The sequence below is a fragment of the Acipenser ruthenus genome, chromosome 3, assembly GCF_902713425.1.
Source record: "Acipenser ruthenus chromosome 3, fAciRut3.2 maternal haplotype, whole genome shotgun sequence".
Lineage (NCBI taxonomy): Eukaryota > Metazoa > Chordata > Actinopteri > Acipenseriformes > Acipenseridae > Acipenser > Acipenser ruthenus.
The window spans coordinates 85,473,954-85,491,402 of NC_081191.1; the positions used below are offsets into that span (position 1 = coordinate 85,473,954).

The following is a 17,449-nucleotide window of genomic DNA, read 5'->3' on the forward strand; positions in this document are numbered from 1 at the left end:
GTTTAACAGCCCCTGTATAAAACTTATAATAATATTAGAATAAATCTTTGCAGTGTGTCACTACATATGTGTCACTTCAAAATAAAATATTACAGAAATGTGACTGGCCATGTTAACCATGGCATCATGTTATACCATATGACTTAGATGTTCAATAGTTTTTTCTCAGAGCACCCTCCAGGTGGTACTGTGTATTCACAAAATATAACTAATATGCATTTACAATTTAAAAGTTACAGATATAGTACTGACACATATCTCTTAAAATAGTACATTTTAAAAAGGGATAATTAACCAGAAGGAAGCTGTAATACTAAGATAAATAAGATGTATCGTGTATATGTGTATATACATCCATTCATACTGTAATGTGTTGGAGGTGCAATAACCATTCTAGAAAGAGTCAGTTCCAGTGTGTGTGTCAAGACACTGTTATTGCGATGAGCCAGCTAACAGCTTGCAATTAAGACAACCCCGCCCCCCCCCACCCCACCCCACCCCACACCCCCTCACCCCACACCACACCCCCTCCCGCCCCCATGCAATAACACTAAGCGTAGCCCAAAGCACAACAAGAACGGGCACCCATAATCTACTCTCCTCCTCATTTCTAAGTTGTGCCCAGGGCTTCCAATTAGTGTTTCTTCATTTTTATTGACTGCAGTAGGGTGCCCTGCACCGCCACCTGTCATTTTTGCACTACTTTCTTTCCCTATATGTGACAGTACATAAATACATACATAACAGACCTGAGGCATCTTTCACTGCAACCTTTTGCACTGTTTTGTTGACACAAGAATTTTGTTAGTGCCAGTCAATAGTTGAATCTGTGAATGAAGTGATAAATAAAAATGCTGTGTTTTTAAAAAAGCGGGACCAGAGACCAGTGAAGTAAAACTGACAGGGCATTTGAAAACAATATAACCAATAATACCATTTTAACAGTTTGATTTCTTACTGAAGAGAAAGACATCATACCTTTATTGTACTGTACTGAGCTGCTATAGTGTAGCACCGACTTGCAATACTACAAGTAGGGCAGTCAATTCCACTGTAGTATAATTGATGATATGCTACTGAACACCTTGCAGTGTTTACAAGCACTACATTACTTTTGCTGTGATCCAAGTTGTTCATATCACAGCATTTTAGTTTTAAACATATTGATTCTTTTGAAATTTTTAATAACAAATCACAGGTCATAAATCAACTGAGGATAACATTTCTCAACATTTACTCAGGAGCATTCGCCAGGAGAAGAAGAATTTCTGTTGGTTTTCTGTTCCCACAATGCACCACTCATTTCAGTCAAAGCACCAGCATTGTTGCAGAAGAGAGAGTGAACTGGATACACTGCAATTAACTTTGTCTCCTGACGAAAGTATCCAAGTGAAAGTTGAGAAAAAGCAACTCCCTTGTTCATCCTACAGTATGATGTATGAATGAAAATACCAAAACAAATCAGGATTATGTTGAATATATTGCTGCGGTATGGACAATATAGGATATAGCAAAGGTTAAGTATTTGTTTCTTGTAAACAGTGTAGGGGGCGCTGTAACAGTTGAACCATGTTTAGCGAAAGACATTTGAAATATATTCCATTACATGGCCTCAAACTGTTTTCCTTTTTTAAAGGTGCTGGGATACGAATGAGAACACTGCTCTGTGGTGGGTGATCAAAGGACCTGTTGTTGCTTCGATTATGGTAAGGAATTTAAGAAAGAAAGAAAGAAAAAATATATCATTAAATCAAATTAATGTTCACTTCTCTGCAGCATAAATTCTATTTTTCAATAAAGGTTAATTTGTTCAGGTATTTATTTATTTATTTTTATTTTTAGTAACTTTCTAAAGCTAACGACAGGAAAAAAACATAATTTAATTTCAGTAAGTGTTATAGCTATGTTTATAAAGACATTTTGGAGTCTAGAAAATCATGAATATAGATTTTTGTTATTTTGTCTTTGATAACCCTTATAAAAGTTTTACTATGGTAAATTTGCATTGTAATTTTGCAGTTTTCTAAGGCTTTCCCAGTGGTTACACTATGAATTTACTACAGTTTACTATGGTTTGAATATGCTTTACCATACCTCCTCTGGGATTTACAATACTTACCAATGTTTTAACATGCTTATTACACTTTGCTATGCTTTTACTATGGTCATCTTTTTTTAATGAACAGCTTTATCTTAATTGTTTTATTTTAACTAGATAGAGATCACACAACAGCTGGTGACTATAAATGCATTTCTTTCTAGATAAACTTTGTTCTCTTTATTGGAATTATAATTATCCTTGTGCAAAAACTACAATCACCTGACATTGGAGGCAATGAATCCAGCATGTACTTGTAAGTATGAGCTTTCCAATATTTTATTGTTTCAGGACAATACTATGAAACATACACATGAGAAAACTGAAAATACTGTTTATGAAATTTCAGAATTGATACAGAAGGGCCTCATTCACTAAACGTTTTCTACAGTTTCGCAGTGTTTTAGTTTTTTCTGGTCGAATTAAACATACATTTCACATTAACCTTAGTCACCAATAGCTGTCAACATTTGTTTCAATGAGGTTTAACATATATACAAATGTTGTGTGATTATCCCTGTTAGGCTCATGAATAATTAAACCTTTATTTATTTATTTATTTATTTATTTATTTTCTCATTCACAAATGAGTTCACCAGATGAAACTGAGTCACTTTCTCCAGGTCATTTTGACCTACTTGAAACATGGGAATTTTGGCGAAAGTTTACTTAAAGGGTCGTGTTTTTCCTTTGTTGCAGTACTTACCATGGCTCTTATGTACTGTAGCAGAAGAAGACTTTAGCTACTAAAACAGTGCCAGCACCGTGCACTTTGACCAAGGATATTTTTATCTAGAATTAGCACTTTTGATTTCCCAGACAATACAATAATAGCTAACTGCAGACTAAACAGATAATCGGTTTTAGATTTATGTCAAGAATTAGTGGATGACTTACAATGCCAAACTAAAAGAAGCCATGCTTTGTCAGTGGAAAGCAAAGTGATTGAGAATGCGTCTGAAACTCTTGTGATAAGAGCAGATAAATATATGTTTTCCACACATCGAACAACAACTACAAGAAGTAAAACAAGACTTATTTTAGCATAAGTGGATTCCCTGGGGTGACTGGTGCAATAGATTACAGAAACCGCAAGCATTTTATTCCATTTGTGTCCAGATTGTGTGCGATGTCAACTATTTCATTACAAATGTTATAATGAATTTCCCTGGGTCTTCATTATATTTTGGAGCAATCTTCACTCCCCACTGTAATGAAAAGCCTGCCACCAGGAAGTGCTTTGCTTCTTAGTAACTATTCTCTTAATTATTAAATACATTTGAGTATAATGCCCCTTCAGGTGGCATTTCTGTACTTTCCCGTGACTTAATTGAAGTGCAGTACCTATGTGCCTAAGCCATGAACAATACAAATTGATAGTAAATCACCATTGGATTTGTAGGCAGTGCTCCACCAGTTGCCTGTGCTTGTTTATACAACAATACTGCTGCTGAAGATCAAGTGACCCTATCACTGGGATGGCTGCTTGCTGTTACAGCTCCTGCTACCTACCACTTCGTGATTTTCATTTATAATCGAACAATTTACGCTGCTTATGTTACTTTTTGATTATTTTCTATATAAACATTATCTACTTACCATTTTTAAATGGCTACTTCACGCAGAGGACCCGTTGCTTCCCCTCAGTCCACAACGCCGGGAAAGCGTGTCAAGAGGTCACTGGGCCTAATGATTGGGACAACCGCTTGGCAGAGGTTGCATGCACTTTCAGTGGATCACTTCAGGAAGCAATTGATGAGGCTTTGCGGCCTGATTCAAAACGTAACCAAAACACCTACTATCCTCATCGCTCTTAAACAGGAGGTTGCTAATATTGCTTTCTCTAAGAGATAGCAAACTGCCAGGCAGGATATCACCAGAGCTGATATTCACCAACAAAAAGACGAAACAAATCAATGCAGCGCTCGTATTGATGCTATGCAAGATAAGATGGCGGACCTTTAGGACAGAAATCATCGTTGTAACTTCAGACAGTTGGGGCTTCCTGGGGCTGAAAGCAATGACCACATCCACTTTCTTCAGCAGAAAATTCCACATTGGTATCTGACCCTGAAAGCCTCCAAAGACCGCCCTTTTCGAGTATGCGCAGGTGGCACTCAGGATTCCAGTAAACCTGCACCATAATATTTCAGTGCCTTTGTTATACTGATCGGCAACCACTCCTTCAGGCTGCTCGACAATCCTCTCCGGTCATCATGCAGGGACAAAAGCTCTCCTTATGTGGATTACTCTGCTATCACCGCCGCGAAGAGGAGGGCCTTTGGTGAAATGAGAGCAAAGCTTCACTCCCAGGGAGTGGACAACTTCTTGGTGTATCTTCTTGGGAGCGTCTGTCTTCCACTACTCCTGTAGAGGTCGATTGACCCCTCTGAGCACAGGGCCCTGCGCTTCTCATCGCTTAATCCAGATGACGCGTCGGTATCGATGAACTAGCTTTGCTCCTGGTTACTACTTTTCTTATCTCAATGTATGGAAGTGGAAACATTTTGCTGCTTCTATGACTGACAGTTACCTGTCAGGTTTACACATTTCCACTTGTTGTTTCCTGACATTGATCTAGTCATTATGGAAGGTTCTCAAATGGATATCTACACTGCAGAGGGTATGATAACCCTATTAAGAATACTACTGTGCTTTATTATTAATAATATGGATACGTGGCTGTGTTAATTTCCACGATCTTTATTAATATCTGTGGCGTTAATGTTATAGTTGTTGGCAATCAGTAATCTAATTAGTTCACTAAATATTGAACACATGGGCTACTAGAGTATACGCATGTTGTTTACATTTGTTGAATTTGCAGTTCATTTTTCCTATTCGCAAGATGGTTTAGATCACAGCAAGCCCCCTCAGGGTAGTCTGGGTCACGATGAAAATTGTTGGATTGCCCGGGGGGGGGGGGGGGATAGTGGAAGTAGGGAAGGGGAGGCTGGGATTTCGGGGTAGATAAGGAGCGGAATTAGCGAGTGAGAGGGAGTACAGATGTTAACTGTGGCTTGAGATTTATAGCTCTCTTCTTTATCATCCTAAATTTTTGTAACCACGCTCCCCTCAGTTTCTTTTACTGTGTTTTTGTCATTACTCTGCTACTGTCCTATAGGATATTGCAATATGATGAGTGCCGAGTCAGTGATCTTTCTCCATGTCATTTATCTTTGATTTCTGAGTGCTACATCTTTTACTTATTCACTCTCCCTGATCTTTTATTCCTATCTTTTACCATGGCTAGTGCTGTCATTAACTCCTGGAATTTACGAGGGGCCAATCATCCTATAAAGAAAGCACAGTGCTTATATTATCTGAAAAAAAAAGATTGATATTGCATGTTTAGCAGGAAACTCATTTGATTTTAAGTGATGTTGCTTGTTTTCAAAATAAACATTACAAGGTAATTGCATATTGCTCTGCTCAGAATAAACATAGGGGTGTCCATATTCTTGCCAAGAGACAGCTGTACCTCAAATTTCGTCTTCAAGTTAATGACTCGGAGGGGAGATTTTGCTATGTGACTACGCTGTTGAATAAGGTAGAGGTCTGTATTGCCGTTCTATGTGCACCAAATATCTGGTCTTTCAACCAGATCAAACATACATTGGCCTCATTGGGGAATATCCCTGTTATATTCGGTGGGAGATTTCAATGAGCTAGTCAATCTATTGTTAGACATATCTCACCCTTCAGCCACACATTTTCCTAAATTACTTTTAAACTAATTTATCTCCTTTTCGTATATCTGGTTAGACTATTTACATGACGTTATTTCTTTTGAAAGATCTACGGCTTGGCTACACTTCATCTTGTTTTTGTCTGAATATTATGTTGTATTTCTGTATTAATGTGACATTTATTTACTTGTCCTGCCTCCCCCTTTCCCTAGTCCCAAAGGGTGGGGAAAAGAAAGAAAAATAATAAAAATTGTTCACACACACAAAAGAAAAATGCTGCTGCCTTTTTTGTTGAACATTTAGGGCAGGATTTTCAAAAAATAATGTTATTGTATCAAACTCGTGGTATAGTAACAAGAGCTTTAGCAGCAAGTGATTTACAAACGAAATGTGTTAATTAAATCAATCCGTTAATGTTTTAAAATGTTTGAGACGATGAGGTTGTTAATGAATGCGTTTATCGTTAAAAAGCTTAATTGTTGCATGTCACGTACATCACTTCCTGTCTCAACGACTACATAAGGAGAACTCGTTAATCAAAATGCATGTTAATGAGATCAAGAAAATTGAATGGAAACTTCTAGTGTACAGGGAGGCGGCTCTTATGAAAATATTTATTTTGTGTATAATTTGTAAACTTAATTTAAAATTGCGCATTTTGTCATGCAGAATATACATTTATTTAGAACACTTCACATATAAAATGCTGATTTATAATTATCTGGTGTGTGGGTAAAAATCAGACGGCACGGATTAAAAATATAAATAAACAACTAATAATAATTAAACCCCACTAGTTATTTTCGGTGGGATATTTTGACACAGTTTACTATATACAACTCTTTTCACATGCATTTTGCAATCTTTTTTTGGTTAAAAAGAAAAAAAAATACTGTAAGCCACCTGTGTATATTGGTTAGAATTGATTTGCTTATGTTCACATCTAATTTTTGTATGTGGGGGGAGTCTGATAACATTACAAATACGTTTAGGCAAAATCCATGTCAATGGTCTCGATCACATTCCTAGTGCATCGCTGTGTGTCCTTGATGCCTGTTTTTCGTTCTTGTGTGGATTAGACACAGGAGTTAAAGTCAAAGACGCATTGCAAATTCGCAATCACCTAAGGAAACTTTATTGTAATATCTAATATGCTGTTTTTTATACCAAGATTTCAGTTGTATAATTCAAATAAAATCTACAGTAGAAGTCAGCTGTCATACGTTTGCTAAATTCAAATAGGCTACAGTTGCACTGATCATTTCTTGGTAGTAACATTACACTGGGTGCAAACAACGGTATATCATTTTAGCAATACAACAAACGTTCCGTAAAGTTACAAATGGTTAAAACAAGTGAATAAATCTCATTCATAACCACAAGTATAGAAAAGGCTCAAATGTTTTCATAACTACAAATATTGAATTATCTAGGTAGTCTGTTAATTCTGGTCCTGTACACTCTCTCTGTATCGTCGGTGCCACAGACGCGGTCTCTTAAATTTTTGTTTCAAGGTGAGTTATATTCTTTTTGATTAATTAAAACTCTCCTTTTCCAAGTACAATTTAACTTCTGATAAATTATGACAATTTACACAGATTTGCTTTTATATTCGCACACAAACAATAGAAATAGTTGCAAGAAGCACTGCTCGTTAAGATATTAACATTATTTCGGAAATCACATTAGGACGATTAATTAATAACGAAAAAGGCATAACGACTGCTTAAATGCCAAAATCAACGCTCTTGATTAACATTGGAGTTTTCATTTACAACCTTTTGAAAATTCTGCCCTTATGTTCTTGCCATCTTTTTTTAACTTCTTATGTTTCTTTTCACACAAGACATCATTACTGTTGCTTGTGACCGATTTCTAACTTTTTTTCCTTTCTTCCATCCTCTCAGCCTTATACTTTCTGAACCAAATATATATTTTTTTGTATAATAAGGGGGAAATTGCCCAACAACACCAGATTTTTCCATTGTAAACCTGGCATCACAGGTTTGGCCTTTTCGAAATATTATTCTTCCTCCACCCTTTTAACCTACAACTGATACAAATGGCCGTATAACGTGTATTTTGCCACATTAAATAGAGGGATTTCATTTCCAGTTTCCCAAAACTTTTGCCAGCAGAAAATCACATGTATTTGGCTTGTGAATTAGAGAAATTAGGTACGTGAACATTTGTTGAATAAGTCGTTTGATTTCTACTAAGTGAATTTCATTTTAGTGAATGAGGCTAATAGTGCTTCTCATTTAAATGTTTGTGATTTGTACTAAACATATACTCACAGTACATGTAAATGGGTATTGGTATTCAGAAAAAGAATATACTTATTACTACTTTAAGTTTATTATCTTTGCGAAATTTGCCATATATATAAATATCAAACAGTATCAACAAAATGTTTTTTCCATGTGTATAGTTTTAATAGAATAGGCAATGTTTTTTTGTTTGTTTGTTTGTTTTTTTGGCCGTTTTACATGTGTGTACAGTATAATAGCTTATGTATGTGATTTATGAAAGTGGAGTGTTGTTCATCAAAACTGCCCCTGTAGTAAAATTGCTTTTGAATTTTGTAGGATAACTTTTTTATCCTTAACTTCAAGCACCCATGCATACATTCTGTAGAAACCTTTAACATTCTTCACTACTTGAGATATATATGAGTCACATTTATATGTATTGTTTCAACACAGTCTAGAATATAATAATACTCTTACTTGAATCAACTCATGTAACAGACATGTAATCATTATTCAACTTGTATGCTGCCAAAGCTTACAGTATGAGAGATGTTGCCTTACATGTATAACCAAAATTATAACCTGTGAAAATTATAGTGTTATTACTTTTATTATTGATACATTATAAATTGATGAGCAAAAAAGTATAATTATTTGGAAGCAGAATCTGCATTCTCCATCATTTCAAAACACCACATAAAATGATTTGCTAATATTTCATCACCAAGCTCTGCACAGCAATTTTGTACTAATTTTAGAACACAACTAATCTGTGCTCTTATTATAATGTTATTACATGTTTCTATATATTTCAAATTGATAAAAAAACGTATATACAGTCTGTTTCTATAAATGAAAATAGTAGCTTAAATATTTAAAACCTGTGTTTCATTGTTTTCCGTGTTTGTTTATATATTGGCCTGAAATATACAGTATGTATAATTAATTCTAAACACATGATCTGGGTTTAATGAGCACTTGGATACTATGTCGTAACACTACTCTGTGCCACATAGAATTAACCTGCATGTGGAGGTCATTACATTCCTAAATAGCCCTTCAAGTTGTTTCTTGTGTTGCATTAAAATTGGCCAGCTTTCTGCATTTGCTACCTCCCATTAACACAGTCAAAATGTATGTGTCTATTGTAGAATGCACAGTACATGTGTATCACATGTATTTCCATTGCTGCATAGTACCCAAAGACGGATCCCTGCACTGAAATAATACTTTTCCCCATGGTGAGAAATTAGCTAGATAACTGCAGAAAGTATTGGACTTTTATAGCTAGGTGTAGGGTAATCTATTTTCTTACTGTAGTCCTGTAGGCTGAAAGGTGTTTTTTTTTGTTTGTTTGTTTTTTTTTTTTTTTTTTTCTGAAACATTGGCATTGATGGCAATGCTGTTTTTTTTTTTTTGTTGTAAGCCTAGTTTGCATTTCTTCCACAAATTTAGCAAGCACAGGTAGAAAAAAAACAGAAACAATTTTATATGAAACAAAACCACAGACAAAATGACTAGGTTGTCTACTGTTCTTGACTATCCTTGTAGTTTTACCTGACAGTTAAAAAATCTGTATATTAATGTACTTCACATTATAATACATAATCAGCTAGTTGAGTTTGCATATATTTCATTGTGTGGAGCCAAGCAAATTGATTTTTGACTTTGAATAGCATGTAACTGATAATTGTTTATAGGGAGTAACCCAGCAGCTGCTCAGTAAGTTTTTGAACAATTTCCAATACTTTCCAAAGCAGAATGCATGATATCACCACATTTCTGCTAAGCAATTGTGTTTTTTGTAAATTAATTAACCTCTAACCCTCTGCTTTGGCCGAAGTATTGTTTTGTAGGTGCTTTAACCTTTCCTTTGCTATCATTATGAATCTTCATCACATCATTCCACCTCCTGTTTTACTCTTGACAAATGACAGTAAAATAAACTCATAAACATGCATTCGGCTAATTTGCGTCATTCCTCCAATCAGTATCTTGCTGGAAAGAAGGGAGAAACATGGGATAGATCATAGGTAGGTATCATTTTCCATATGTTACTCATTAAGGGAGGAAGGTAACGTTGCTATATTACACTGTCGCTGCTGCGTGTTCTGATAAACAGCACTCCACTAAAATGTTCATCAACTGTGCCTCTGTGAAAGAAGAACACACTTCCAGGAATAGCCATTGTCTTGCTGCAAGCATTGTGCCCTGTAGTGCTACAAGAAGTGAAAAAATAATTAGCCCCATTTACAAGATAACATGAAATACAATGATATCTAATTACTTTTAGCAGTGGATTGCATTAGTCCATATTTCAATTGCTCTTGATAGATAGGTTTGCTCACTTACACAAGCCACTTCAATTAGAAAGACTGACAGATCTTTTTTATAGTAAAAGCTAGGGGTGTGCCAAATAATGAGTACTAACGAGTATACATAACAAGTACGGCCATTTTTCCAAGTAGTCATAACAAGTAATTTTGCTATTACTCGTTCTGAGATTTTTTATTTATTTATTTTTTTAAATGAATTGAATTGGCTCCTGGATTCAATAGGGCAGTGACGACTGTCAATCTCAGGTCTAGAGATAGAGAGCCAATCCAGGGGGAGGAAGGAAGAGGTACCATTGTGACACAGTCTCTGACACAGTGGAACTAACCATCATTCTGAGGTCAGACAGGCTAAATGTTAAGCTCAGGATGAAATTATTTTCAGAGCTATATTACTTTCACTTTGGAAAAGGGATTTCCTAACAACATTTTGAAAATAATATAATTTATTACAATATACTTTAAAAAAATAAATAATAATTTGAGTTGATATTAGGTAAAGTAACTTGGTGATTTTACCCTTTTTAAAGGCTAGTATATGACTAGTATATAATTTATTTTACCCTCTAAACTCCAGGGGCCATGAGCGTCCATCCTGCAAATCATTAGAATGCCCAACAGTGACCGTGTCTTTTTTCAGGTGATGTGGTAATCATTATCACATCAACATATTCAAATCACTCTTCCGCATACACAGAAGGGATTCTCTTATGACCTGGAAGTGGAAATTATGTATGTTTATATCATTAAATCATTGAAGCTTTCTATCTTTGAAGTAGACCAAACCAAAGATGGCTGTGCCCAAGAGAAAAAAAGTTTTATCGGTTGAGACTGTTGTTTCAGAAATTGATCCTGAATCAATCTTGTCTGCCTCGGACATTGATTCGGATGAGATACAACAGTTTCATGTAAGGGAAATATTGCAAAAACAAATATACTGCTGATATGCCAAACGTATATCCTGAAAGAAAACTGTATGTCAATTTTTTTTTACAGCCCCTTATATTTGTGGAAGTAAAACAAGAAGTTTTACTTTGCAAAAACTGTCAAATTATAGTTTTTGCTTGTTTTTTTAGTTATGTTTATTTTAATAAAACATAGAAAAAATCTAAATTTTGGGCAAAAATTCTCAGCAATCTATAGAAGGGTTCTAGAATTATTCTGGGGTCTAAAGGGTTACAGGTGTCTGTGATGGACTTAACATATTTTTTTATTTTTGGGAATCTTCTCTTTGTCTAGCAAGAACAGCCATTTTGTGTGTGACTAAAAGTTTCAGTATGCTATAATTTTTACACCAAATACAGACTATACATTTGTTTTAATGTACATCTTGAAAAGAAAAGCATTTTTCATATATTTTCATATATAGTCTTATAAGAAAACTGCGTTTTTCTTTATCTTACGTAATTAAGATTTCTAGTTTTGGTTTTTTTTTTACTTGCAAATTCCTCAGACTTCCTTTCCTTGTTTTAAACTAAAATAATATAGTTGCAAGACAGATGTTTTTTGGTATTTTATTTAGATCATGCACCTGATTTACTACAATATTAGTAGTACTGTATTATACACAGATGCCACTTACTAAGTTAAGTGTGTGTTAAATTAATAATAATTCAGATTTTAATTTACTTTTTTGCTGAAAAGCAGTCGCCTTTAGGAGGATAGTTTTTTTTATCTGGTCATCTGACTGTTGTATATAAGAAAACGTAAAATCTGACATCCCCAAATAACAGCAAAATAATAATGCTAAATATAGTCTTGCAGATTTGTAGTCTTCTTTTATTGATCCTATCATATTTATTTACATATTGTGAGAACTACTCACCACATAAACCTCCCTATCACAATAAACAACTGAAATCCCCCTCAAACTAGTAAATAAATAATAAATACATCTTGCAGAATGCTCTGATTTATCTCATCAAAAGTCAAGAGTGTATATACCACCGCCTTCGCCATCACAGCAAATACAAATAAATCTTCCAGATTGTGAGTGTTGAAAAACTTTAATCATAAAAGAGAATACAATACCTAAATTGATCTTTTTTTTTTTTTTTTTTTATAAAAACACAGTTTCATCTTTCCCTTTTGGTATTTACTAAACAAAAGTACTACAGTATGGCAGACAACCCACCACAACCCCATTTTAAACTCTTAAAATGAACTGGTCTAATACCAGCAGCAATATTTCAAGTTCAGCCTATACAGAGGGCATTGCAAATGGTGTATGTCTTGGGTACCATTGTCAGGTCACTGCAGCGGAGGGAAACACTGCGACAACAGTTGAGGCTGGTTGAGGCTACTTCTGTTGGTGATGATGAAAGTAGCATTCCTGATGCTGGTGAGGGGCTATGCAGAGCAGCCAACAATGTAGAACTTTGTCTGGAAGCACAGCTGAAAAGGTTATTTGCATATGTATTTCAGGACACACATTTTGTTCTGGCTACTCTTTTGGAACTGCTCTTGAAAATTGGCTGTGTCCTATGCAATGAGGATTTAGTGTTGTGGAAGAGTAAGCTGATTCAGGAGGTGGAACGGGCTGCAGGGGGCTGTGGCAATGTGAGTGAGGATGGTGATGCTGCAAGTACTTAGTCTGAGACTGATGGTGGCAGTAGTGCTAGCACCTTCAGCTCTGTATTGAATTTTCTACATAGCAAAAAGAAATCCACCATCTCTGAAGCAGTCCAATGCAACATGGCCCTTCTGCTAAGAGCATGGCGAAGGCGTACTTGTCAGAAAACGAGATTGCCCAGCAGGGCGATCCTAAGCTATATTGGTCACAAAAGGTATCATGCTGGCCTGCGCCGGCAGATTTGACCTTCCGATTTATGGTATGTCCACAACCAGTGTTCAGTCTGTGAGAGTGTTCAGAACAGCAGGTTATGTTTTTAGTCCACACTGTACCTCACTGGATCCATACCATGTGGAGCAAATTGTTTTTGTAAAGGTAAATGATGACTTCATCAAGAGCAATCACTTTTAAAACATTGCATCATTAGTACAAGCGTCTTACTGCAGCATCGTCACACAAGTGATTGTTCATGTAAATAGTACTTACTTGTTCTGTTTGAAAACAGTTAAACAAGACATCCTAAAAAAAGTGTTCCTGTCTTCTTTAGAACTGCCAGCCTGTCACTGAAGTTATTGTTCGTGTGAGTAGTTCATTTAATTCAAAACAATTGAACAACTTTCCAAAAACAAACAAAAACATTATTTCACTTGTCTTGTGCACAAAAAAAAGCATTTTTTCTCTACTTAAAACTCACAAATAAATGACACATTAGGACTTCAAAATCCTTGTTAAATAAACATTAAACCACTTTCTGGATGAAAACACTGTGTAACAATTTTTTTTTTTGTTTTGTTCCTGGGTAGTAAGTGTTATTTCCTAATTGCTTATGCCTCAAAAGTATAGAAAATGGCTATTATTACCCACAAACCTTGCTTTTGTAACCAGGACAGTGATATTTTGAAATTTACCTATTTTCCAGAACATTCCAGATAGATTCAGTGCTGAGTAAACTTGGAGTAACTTCTAGAACTTTCTAGAACTTTCCAGTAATATAAATAGTAGTATAAATACAGGGGCCTTAAGCCCACCAGTTCAGTTTAGTTCCAGATGCCTAAGTGGATACATATCTGCATTTTTCTGAGATGGCATCAAGAGGCTGCAAGCATCCGGCAGACGCATTTTGCTATGTCTGCGGCCAATTTATCAAGACAAGAGCGAAAAAGTACTCTGTGGAAGCATCTGCTAAGATGTGTGAGGCCTACAAGGCATATTTCGGCATGCCTGTCGGGGATCAAGACAAACCCTGGGCATCCTCATTTCACCTGCGAGCACTGCAAAAAAACTCTGGAAGGTAAGATGGACAATTGTTGCTCGGAATTTTATGTTATAAAATTTGTTAAAATTTTTAAAATTGTAGAAGTTTTTAATTTTAAAATGTTTTACAATTTTCAATGTTATTGAAAAAATATATCATATATGAAAAATGTTGCGAGAATCTCTTACACATTAGTCATGGGTGAAATAAATGTATTTTTGTAGGATGGTACAGAGGGGAAAAGAGAGCCATGAAGTTCGCTATCCCAAGAATTTGGCGGGAACCCACTGACCAGTCAAGCAACTGCTACTTCAAGAATGCACCTGCTATCACGTATCCGGACCTTCCTTCATCCATCGCCCCGGTGCCACACTGCCATGAGCGCCCCGTACCCACTCCTCCGGAGAGAGAGCAGCCGTCTTTAGAAGAGAGCAGCAAGTCAGAGAGCGAGGAAGACGTTGTAGATCCAGATGAAAATTTCAGAGGTGGAGCTGAGGAGAGAAACCCATACTACCCCAACCAAAAAGACCTCAACGACTTGATTAGAGATCTTGGTCTCACCAAGTCCAATGCCGAGCTTTTGACGTCTAGGCTCAAGCAGTGGAACTTGTTGGATGAAAGTGTGCAAGTCGCAGATCAGAGGAAGTGTCACCAACCTTTTTCCAGCTTCTTCACCCGTCAAGATGGGCTCTGCTTCTGCCACAATGTGACCAGTCTGTTCGAGGCAATCGGAATCGCCTGTAACCAGAATGAGTGGCGCCTCTTCATTGACAGCTCATCCAGGAGCCTCAAAGCCATGCTGCTCCATAATGGCAACAAGTACCCGTCTCTTCCCCTGGCTCACTCGGTGCACCTCAAAGAGGATTACAACAGCATCAAGACCTTGCTGGACGCCTTGAAGTATGATGAGTACGGCTGGGAGGTCATGGGAGACTTCAAAATGCTGGCATTTCTGATGGGTCTCCAAGGCGGTTTTACCAAGTTTCCCTGCTATCTTTGCCTTTGGGACAGCAGGGACACCAAGGCGCACTACCATAGGCGGGACTGGTCACAGCGGACCGAGTTCTCTGTGGGGAGGAACAACGTCAAGTGGGAGCCACTGGTGGACCCCCGGAAGGCGCTGATGCCACCACTGCACATCAAATTGGGCCTTATGAAACAATTTGTCAGAGCTCTAGATAAGGAGTCGGCAGCCTTCAAGTACCTTCAAGACTTCTTCCCTAAGCTGTCTGAGGCAAAGGTCAAAGCCAGTGTCTTCGTCGGACCACAGATAAAGAAGATCCTGGAGTGCAATGAATTCCCCAAGAAGCTCACTAGTAAGGAGAAAGCGGCTTGGAACAGCTTTGTCGCAGTGGTTCACGGCTTCCTGGGCAATCACAAGGCCGAAAACTATGTGGAGCTGGTTGAGACTCTGGTGAAGAACTACGGCACAATGGGCTGTAGGATGTCCCTCAAAGTCCATATCCTTGATGCTCATCTTGATAAATTCAAGGAGAATATGGGAGCGTACTCGGAGGAGCAAGGCTATTCCACCAGGACAGTATAACGAGAACATGATGGGAGACTACATTTGGGGGCTGATTCGTGAAAGTGATTTACAGTATAATCGTAAATCGCGAAAAACTACTCACTTCTAAATCTTTTGTAGTCATTTTTGTATTACTTTAGTATAAATACATGTTAATTTGGATTCATATGTTGTTTTTTTCTGACTTTATGTGAATGAAAAGACACAAATTCACCCGTTTTCTCATTGGAAATAGGTAAATTTCAAAATATCACTGTCCTGGTCACAAAAGCAAAGTTTGGGGAATAATAGCCATTTTCTATACTTTTGAGGCATAAGCAATTAGGAAATAACACTTACTACCCAGGAACAAAAATTGTGTTACATAGTGAAATCAGTGCCAGAGATGCAATTTAATGGCACTGGTTTTACCATTGTCTATCCGGTGATGTCATCCAAGTTAAATCCGAGTATGAGTATTCATACGAGTATTGGTTTTTGTGTACGAGTAATGGGTTCTTTGCACACCCCTATTAAAAGCATTCTTGGAATTCAGAACAACTCATAGGGGCTGAGTTGTTGGAAACTAAGCAGATTACTCAAATTACTCATTTAGTTTTTTAAAAGGAGAAAAATCCCTGCTAAAGTTACAAAACTATATAAAAGAAAGCCACAGAAGGTATTTAATTTAAGGAATTTTATATTGGTTAGTTTTTTTTTTTTCTTACATTTGAAGTTTCTTTTACCGAAATTGAAGCTTTGCAAATCAGCTCCATTGTAATACTCTGAAATACTATAAATACTATACAATTTGTAAATAGCTAATCAAGCTAAAATGCAGTGGTTTGACTGAAACCTTACTGTTACTTCCACTGTAGTGGACCATAATGTTTCAAATGTGCTTCTGAGTTTCAAGATACATTTCAACAATTACTTTATGTACCAAAATAAAGCCAGTAGCTGACCCTAAAACACAATCTTGGTAAATTTCTTCTCCACTTTGACGTATGATAGTTTAGAAAATATTGTAACCGTTATTAATTGTGAAATACATTATTTGCCTCCTTGAAATAGATTTAAATAAATACATTTTAGCTTATGTAAATGGGGCTGAAAAGTGTTTTTGGGCTTATGCACTATTTATATTGAATCATGGGGAATAATTCTGACATCTTGAGAATTCCTCCCAAACATATTTACCCTTATTTTCAGCTTGCAGCATAACAAATACACAGCATTGTATTCCTCAGTCCACGCCTTTTTAAGAGGGCAGTATATTTTTAAGAGGGCAGTATATTTTTCAAACAACCAGTGCCTTCAAAAATGTTTGTGTTTCAAATGATAACAAATAGTTTTGCTATGTTTTTATGAATTGATTTGAGTTAACACAATGATCAAAAATGCAATTAAATGATTTTCCACACCTACCATATAAATTAATATACTGCCCTTATATATATATATATATATATATATATATATATATATATATATATATATATATATATATATATATGTTTTATTGTGTTATATTAGCACCTACAGTACCTTGGTGTAAAACCTACCGTTTGTAGTTAATCTTTTGTCTTTCATATGTTTATTTACTGGGCTGAAATTGTAATAGATTTGACCAGAATACAAATTCAATTTTGATTGAAACAATCAAGCATAGCAATCACTGTTTTTGGAATACTGTGAATCAATGTTTATGTGTTCATTTAACACATATCAGTCTGTTTTTGT

At 36.2% G+C, this 17,449-nt stretch overlaps 1 protein-coding gene across 10 annotated transcripts in view; it reads left to right on the forward strand.

Annotated features, from left to right (window-relative positions):
- Positions 1–17,449, forward strand: part of LOC117435706 (pituitary adenylate cyclase-activating polypeptide type I receptor-like) — a 78,408-nt gene that overhangs the window by 49,551 nt on the left and 11,408 nt on the right. For 5 of the 10 annotated variants that reach the window (XM_034059066.3, XM_034059069.3, XM_034059067.3 and 2 more), the window contains exons 10-12: positions 1,637–1,706; positions 2,263–2,354; positions 10,031–10,072. In XM_034059066.3, the coding sequence (XP_033914957.1) occupies positions 1,637–1,706; positions 2,263–2,354; positions 10,031–10,072 (204 nt within the window). The remainder of the gene's footprint in view (positions 1–1,636; positions 1,707–2,262; positions 2,355–10,030; positions 10,073–17,449) is intronic. The other 5 variants (XM_034059070.3, XM_034059073.3, XM_034059071.3 and 2 more) reach the window with 1 other exon arrangement.